Source organism: Rattus norvegicus, chromosome 1 (assembly GCF_036323735.1).
Source record: "Rattus norvegicus strain BN/NHsdMcwi chromosome 1, GRCr8, whole genome shotgun sequence".
Lineage (NCBI taxonomy): Eukaryota > Metazoa > Chordata > Mammalia > Rodentia > Muridae > Rattus > Rattus norvegicus.
The window spans coordinates 63,577,579-63,585,755 of record NC_086019.1 but is presented as its reverse complement, the minus strand read 5'-3'; the positions used below and the strand labels follow the sequence as shown (position 1 = coordinate 63,585,755).

Here is an 8,177-nt window from a genome sequence, read left to right as displayed (position 1 = left end):
AGGTAACCCCCATGCTATCTCCATGTGGAGATGAAGATTGACACACCTTCCCAAGCAGACTTTCTCAGCTGTCTCAGCCCACACAGCAGTCCTTTGCTGAGCTTCCTTACTCCCAGTGAGTGATGAGAGTACATGAGAAGATGCCTGATTTCTGGAAAGCGCTGGGCCCCATGACCCACAGTAGCAGCAGCTTCTGATCACAGGTGATTTCAGGAACTGAAAATGCCTAATGTTCCTGTGTTGATTTGAATATGCTGAGCCCAGGGAGTGGGACTATTTGCAGATGAGCCCTCATTGGATAGGTGTAGCCTTGATTGAGGAAGTGTGTCACTGTTGATGTTACCCTTATGTTTCTTGTCCTAGCTGCATGAAAATCAATTTTCTAGTTGCGGCCTTCAGATGATGATGTAGAACACCCAGCAACTCCTGTACCATGTCTGCCTAGATGCTGCCATGCTCCCACCTTGATGATAATGAACCAAACTGCTGAACTTGTAAGCCAAACCCAAAGCAGTGTTCTTCTTATAAGATTTGCATTGGTCATGGTGTCTGTTAATAGCAGGAAAACCCTAAGTAAGTCACTTTCTACCACAGATTACGAGGTTAATTGAGTGATGTCATCACCTGAGGAGACATGGCGTCTTATTAAGGTTCTAATCTCCTAAGTAATTGCAGGCTCTCTTCTGGCCTAGGCATTGGCTATAATATTAATCTTCCCAGTGTCTTTTTCTCTGTAAACTATACATTTTGCATTTCTATTTGCCCCATTTTCTCTTTTTCATTGAAGTCCTATACCTCAGTATAACAGAGGCCATACTGGGCTCTCTTCAAATTTTCATCGAAGAAATTTGTTTATTACTTTTTAATTTAGCCTCAGGTAGGTTTTTACGATGTGGGCTGAAGGAAGCCACATTTTTGTAAAAGCATCATACAAATTATCCCAGGCCAGTTACAAATATTATTGCCTTCTGAATCCCCTTTTCCTGGGCTTCCACATTCTGGATAGGTCTTGGCACTCCTGACTCCCAAGCTCCTGCCAGTATACCCCATTAAACTCTTCTTAGAGCACTGGGCCACTTCTAGTTCAAAGTTCTGAATTCTTGCATATTTTCCAAAACAAGTAACAAGCGCAAACTGGCATGGTCAGGTATCACAGAGCAAGAGTCCGCTCTATTACATCCCCTTCTGCATTAGTTACCTTTGTATTTCTGTGACAGAAATGCCATGAGCACAGCAAACTATAAAACATGTAGGCGATTAGTGATCCTATTTCACAGACCACCTGTTACCACAGGTTAAGTTCCATGACTACAGGGCACAGTGGAAGGAGCAGGAAGCAGAGGACTCACATCTGGAATCACAAGTACAAAGCAGAGAGTGCACAGGGAGTGGTGCAGTGCACTAAAACCTCAAAGCCCAGCCCCACTGGCATTCTTTCTCCAGCAAGGGCACACCTCCTGAGTCTTCCCAAACAGAGTCACCAACTGGGAAAGGAGTACGCAAATGCCCGAGACAGTGGAGGATAGCTCATGCAAAATGTCATGATGATTCAGGAATTCGAATCAGTAACAGAGAGAACCTTCGCTCTGGGTCAATGTGTGTTGCTGCAAAGCCAGCAAGCTGCTCTCCCTCCGCTTGAACATAAGATGTGGATTAAATAAAAATGTAAACAAGCATCTCCATGGAAAATCAACAGCCCTGTTAATCTGGTAATACTTATAGGATAAGTCCAGAAGTGCTGGATACTGAAATCACAGAAGAAGCCAACACAAACTCAAACCGTTTAGTCTATAGGAATAAAAATAGCACAGAAGCCAAAATGGGTAACGATATGGAGCAAAGGCTCACTCACTCAGCAGATAAAATTACACCTAGCCCTTACTCACAGACCTACTTCATAAACAGTGTACATTCTGCTGGTCCTACTCAACACAATCCTAAATGCTGCAATCAAACCAAATGGTTTCTTACTTTGTTGAGTATGACTTAAAAACACTGAAGTACTCTGAAGGAGGTTAATGGAAACTTCTCAGGGCCTGGGGAAGTTGGCTGAGGGAGTACAGATTAACAAAGCAACACAACCCAATTTCCCCACCAGCAAGCAGAAACCGGCCTGATGTCAGTTGCCAATTCCTGAGGGTTTAAGAGAAGCCTACAGACTGGAAGGACTGAGGTAGGTGAGATTAAAGTACAGTTACACTGAATGCTCACTTGAGGAATGGGAAGGGTAGCAACTGGAAAGTGCTCTGTGTGTGTGTGTGTGTGTGTGTGTGTGTGTGTTCCATGAATGTGTTTCTGTGTGAGTGTGGTTGGGTTGTTGCTGTTGTGTGCTTAATTTGAGACAGAGTGTTACCACAAACTGAAGCTGTCCTAAAACTCACCCTGTACACAAGGGTGGTTTGGACAGTAAAGAGACCTTCTCTCTCATGAAAGGTGGGATTAATGATGTGTAGCACAAGCTATGTGTGAATGTAAATTTCAAAATCTGAAGATTTTATAAATCTCCTTTGGCTTGCTTTAACAATGCTGGTGATTATAGCAATACATGGTACACTGAGGACAGAACAGAATATATAGTGTGAGCTTTTGAGATGGTTCAGAGGTGAAAGGAATAGCTGATGATCTGAGTTTAGTTCCAGAGGCACTGTTAATAATCAAACACAAATGTAGCCGACTTTTATCCTGTGTAAAAATCAGTCAGGGCATCCAGTCATCTAAAGTCTGGAAGCTGGGGAAGGGAACATGGAAAATGAATATCCTAGTAAGATCACCATTGGAAGGGGAAGCCCTGGGCCCTGCTAAGACTGAACCCCCAGTGAACTAGATTGTTGGGAGGAGGGCGACAAGGTGGGGAGGATGGGGAGGAGGGAAGGGGATGTTTGCACGGAAACTGGGAAAGGGAATACTGGAAATGTATATAAGAAATACTCAAGTTAATATATATATATATATATATATATATATATATATATATATATATATAACATACATACACTGAGGTCAACCCTAGATAGGGCATAGAGCAATCCACACATCATGGGATTCAACGGGGCGTTTTATGAAAGAGCTATTTCCCAGGAGCACACATGTGTGTCAAGGCCTCCCTTCCAGCTAGGCCTTTGGAATCTCCAGTGCTAAACACTGTCTCTTCCTTTGAAGAAGTGAAACATAATAAAAATTCACACTTCACAGTACAGTGAATAGCAGTAATCGCGAAAGGTGTAAATAGAACCGATGAGTACCAGAGTATGTGGATTGATGTTATATGAAATGTGTGTGGGTGCCGTGCAGTATCCTCTTCCATTTTCCTACATACAGAGCAAAGACCCTGTACAATTTCTCTCTAGACAGAACCATCTGGAATTCACTCACTGAAGGATTTATGCCCTGGAGTGGCAGCTACAGGTAGGACTTGTGCAACCATGTCACGAAGCGAAGAGACAGAGATGCATGGATTAAATGGAGAGAAGCAGATTGGAATGGTGGAGAGGCTAACCTGCCAACAACTCCAAACCCCCAGCAGGATGACAATGGAGAACCTCGAGCAGTTTCCCAGCCAGCCTCACTCTCCATAGACAGACTTCTTCCAGTCCTTCCATTTTCCCAAGGAAAGAAAAGTTCAAAAAGCAGGGACAGGGAAAGAAAAACTGCTCTACTCCCAGGAGCCAAGGGCAAACCCCCTGGCACCTCCCTGTCTGAGCCCATAAGCAGCCACAGCCCAGTCCTGGGATCATCTCTAGAGGCTCAGGGACCCAGGCAGATGAGCCCTTGAATCACAAAGGGTTCCTCTACAGCATTCTATGGGTGTCAGTCCTGAGTCCCTGAGCCTGAGGTGCTCTGCACAGCTATTCAGAGAAGCCTTCTCCTGATCTCTGTACAAAGATCTCTGTGTTGGATGTCAGAGGAGAGTGTCCACCCAGCATGGGTTGGGGCTCTGGCCCTCTAATCTGTTGGTCCATGTTAACTTCTCCACAGAGAAAGCTTATGAGTTTTGCTGATGCATCCATTAGGCGTTTGGGGGATTCAAACTCAAGTCTCTGCCTAGTCCTGCAGCTTTGTCTCAGGTGTTTGATGATAACCTAGAGCCTTTCTGAGGACTTATGAGAACAGTGTCCTCTTGATGGGTCAGTTTAGAAACAGCTTTGTCTTTAAAAAAAGAAAACTATACCATCAGTTTGAGGCTAATCCTTCAGAATTCAAAGATAACGTGACACCCTGAGTGTAGACATGAGGACTTTAAAGCAGGATGCAGAGTAAACATTCAAAACAGAGAACTATGGACAGCTAAACATCTTACAGGGTTTTATTTCTAACAGCCTAAAGTCTTTCCATAGCCCATAGAAGCCACAGTCTCAGAGTCCTTCCCAACCATGTCATGACAGGTCCTATTGTGACCTCATGAGGAGCGATTGTGAGGCGGCCCAGCAAACACATATTAAGCTGTTGCCAGGCCTGGAATTCTTTGAGTGCTTTGAGAGGAGGTGTGGAGTGGAGCCCTCTGCGACTTGGTTGTATCTAGTGAGCTGTGTGTGGTTGTGTCGAATTTTACTGTACTGTGTATATGTGTATGTATCAGTGTGTGTAAGAGAGTGTGTGTTGACAGATTGGCCTGTGTGTGAGTGTGTGTACACTTTTGCCTGTGTGTTTGTCAGTATATGTAGGAGTGTGTGAGTTTACAGGTTTGTATGTGTGTATGTGTTTGTATGTGTGTATGTCTTCTTGTGCGTATGTGTATCCCTGTGTGTATGTGTGTATGTGTCTGACCTGTGTTTTTCCAGGTTTCCTTGTGTGTAAGTATGCGTGTTTTGTGTGAATCTGGGTGTTTGTAAGAGTTTGTGTGAGTATAAGTTCACTTCTGTGTATTTCTGTGTGTGTGCCTGTGTGTGTGCCTGTGTGTGTGTGTGTGTGTGTGTGTGTGTGTGTGTCTGTGTGTCTGTGTGTGCACGTGCCCATCCCCTTTTGCCCCTTGTATCTATATTACCTGCACCTCAGTGCAAGAGAGTGTAGAGGCCAGAAGTCACCCCGGCTGCTGTTCCTGAGGTAGGTTCTCCACCTTATTTTCAAGACAGGCTCTCTCACTGGCCTGCAGCTGCCCAAGTATCTGGGCTGGTTGTCCAGTCGCTCCCAGGCATTTGGTATGCCAACCCCATAATATCAGTTTAAAGGCCTATGTAGATGGCTGGCTGCCTATTTCTTGATTGATTGATTTTTGGATGACTTCAAGAGAAAGAATTAGGTCACATATTGCCACGCCATTGGCTATTTCCTTATTGGGGTTTTGTTTTTTGTTTTATTTATTTATTTATTTATTATGGATTGCTGTTTTCATTTTTTGGTGGTTTTTATGTTCTCACATGCTATATTACTGCTTTGATTATTTACGGTTCTGCAGTCGGATGATTAACTCTATCTCCATTTTCAATGTCCTGCGGTTTTATCCTTTTACATTATTCCTGTTTCTCTATTTATTGAGTACAAGCAATCATTGGCTTAGACTTGATACAAATTTGCCCTTTGTGACACTTTGACTCTTCGGCCTTTGTTTAAGGTTTACTATTCACTGGTATTTAACTGCCTTATTCCTTGTGGTTGGTTAATTTTAATTTTAAGTATTTTGCTCTGGAGAGTTGTGGATTTTTGTGGATCACTAGGTCCTGAAATTCAATGGAGTTTTCCCTTAAGTGTTGGCTTTTTATATTTGTTTTGTCTTATACTCAGTCTTTCTCCTCTCATTTCTTTCATCTGTTTTTTTTTTTCTTCAATGAACATCTATTCATAGTATTGACCATCTTTGGCCGCCCAATCCTATTGTAGTATGACGATTTTTATTTTCATCATTGCATTTAGTATGTGTGTGCTCTTGGCTTTCTCTTTTGGGGTTGGTTATTTGGGTGGCTTTTACTTATGACTCTTCATATTTTCCCCTTAACTTTTTCATAATTTTGCTCTATTTTTCTAGTCTAGTTTTTACTTTGTCTTTGTTTGTTTTTTTTCTTTTTCTTTTGTTTGTTTCTTTTAGGTACCACATGTGTAATTTTAGCTCCTATATTGCTCCATCTTTTTCATTATTTGATTCCATTTTTGTTATTTTTAGGTAGCATTAGTACTGATAAAATGCCTACAGAGACTGAGGAGGAGTTACCAACCCCTACACCGGAGCCCAGTATCTCTGAGGAGGGCAACTTCCATTCCCAATACCAAGTATTGGGGACAATTGGGCAAGGGGGCAACGCCAAAGTCCTCCTGGCCCACCACCGGCTCACAGGAACCCCGGTGGCTGTCAAAGTTCTGCGAAAGGACAAGCAGTGGTTCCAGCCAGCCATGATGGAAGCAAACATAATGAGAAAGATCAACCACCCCAACATAGTGTCTCTCATACAAGTTATTGAAAAGGAAACGAGAATATACCTCATAATGGAGCTGGTGGAAGGCCAAGAACTCTACCAGTACATCAGAGAGTCAGGGCACATAGAGGAGGATGAGGCCCGGCAAATATTTGAACAGATATTGTCAGCAGTGAGCTACTGCCATGGAAAGGGGATTGTTCACCGAGACCTCAAACTGGACAATATAATGATTGATAAAAACAAAAAGGTCAAAGTCATCGACTTTGGGCTTAGCACCCAATTTCAACCTGGAAAAATGCTAAACCACCACTGCGGCACGTACTCTTTTGGTTCCCCTGAACTCCTCCTTGGCCATCGGTATGACGGGCCGAAGAATGATATGTGGATTATAGGAGTGGTCTTGTACTGTATGGTAGTGGGAAAGCTCCCATTTGATTCAGTGATCATCCAAGAACTGCAGAGACAAGTAGTGGCAGGGGTATATCCTGCTCCCTGTGGGGTTTCAAAAGAACTGGAGGACCTCCTTAGTAAATTACTGAGGGTAAATCCCAACTTTAGACCAACAGCAAGAAAGGCGATGAAACACCCTTGGTTCAAAGAACACTGGAACGGATTGATAGGTCCCTATGAAGAAATGCTTCCCCTCACACCAGACCCGGCCATTTTGGATGCCATGAAAAGCATTGGATTCCAAGCCTCTGTAGTAAAACACTCTTTAAAACAAAGAAAATATAATGAGGAAATGGCAACTTATTTCTTTCTACAAAAGCAGGCTCTCCAGGGGGATGGCTGCACAGCCCAGGCACAGCAAGTGAGTCCCGTTGTAGCCCCATTTCCTAGCCTTGATCCTGCTGCTGCTTTTAGATTAGAACCAAAGAGGAGTGGAAGCCTGCCAGTCCTTGGCACCTTGCGGGTGTCATCCTCCCATGGTCACGTATCTCACTATGGCCAGAATGCTCATCCAAAAGGAGGCAAAAGATCCACTGTGGCTGGTCGTCTCAGGCCTCTACCGATGACACCTACACAGGACCACTATCACAAATGTGCCGTGAGTGTCCCATGCATTCAAACAACAAGCATCTTCACTGAGAAGAGTAGCAATAAGGAAATCAAAGAAGACAACCCACTCTCCCACAGAGCCCCATTAGAGGATAAGCCCATCCCCAGCAGGGTCCGGCACAGAGGTTTTAAGGGGTGGACCAGGAATATAGCAAATGCCCTGATAAAGCTGTGTTGCTGCATGCCAAGGAGAAAGAAACCTCGCCTGGGGCAGAACAGAATCTCCCCCCAGAAATGAGCCACAGGGAGAGTCCAGAGAACAAGCAGCAGGCATAGCCCAGGTACCTTTGTGCTTTGTCCTTTTCAGTTTGCTCTATGCTGGTCCTTCCTCTGTCTCTGGTTTCCATTTTCCCCACAATTCTTACCTTGTATCTGCTCTAAGTTCTTTATGAGGTTTCCCCAACACCAAGCCTTCTCCCTCTTCTTGATTTCTCCTCTTCCCAGCAGGGACCCAATAGGATTGATGAGTTCCCCACTCTACAGAGTTTTCTAGTTGGCCCAACGCTTCAGATGGACTCCAGCTACCCCTTAGGCCAATAGCTCCCACAAGGTGAGGACAAGAGGTTCATGGGCTCATGGACTCCTCCAGGGGCTACTGATATTTTCACATGTGGTCATCAATCACAAGTGCCTCAGAACAGAGTCTTATGTTTTCAAATGTAACATCCAATTCCATTAAGCCTCAAAACTAATTAACAAGGTTTGTCATTGAATAAGTATCAACAACCTAGTTTGTGGGTTATAGTTGATGGTCAGAATCCTGCATGCATG

The 8,177-nt window shown here is 43.9% G+C and overlaps 1 protein-coding gene across 1 annotated transcript; it reads left to right on the top strand.

The window, feature by feature from the left end:
- Positions 1-6,002: 6,002 nt before the first annotated feature.
- On the top strand, positions 6,003-7,665 carry LOC134485092 (sperm motility kinase Y-like). Its single transcript, XM_063280891.1, has one exon. It carries the CDS (start codon positions 6,115-6,117, stop codon positions 7,642-7,644), a length of 1,530 nt encoding a protein of 509 aa, XP_063136961.1. The 5' UTR covers positions 6,003-6,114; the 3' UTR covers positions 7,645-7,665.
- Positions 7,666-8,177: the final 512 nt, after the last annotated feature.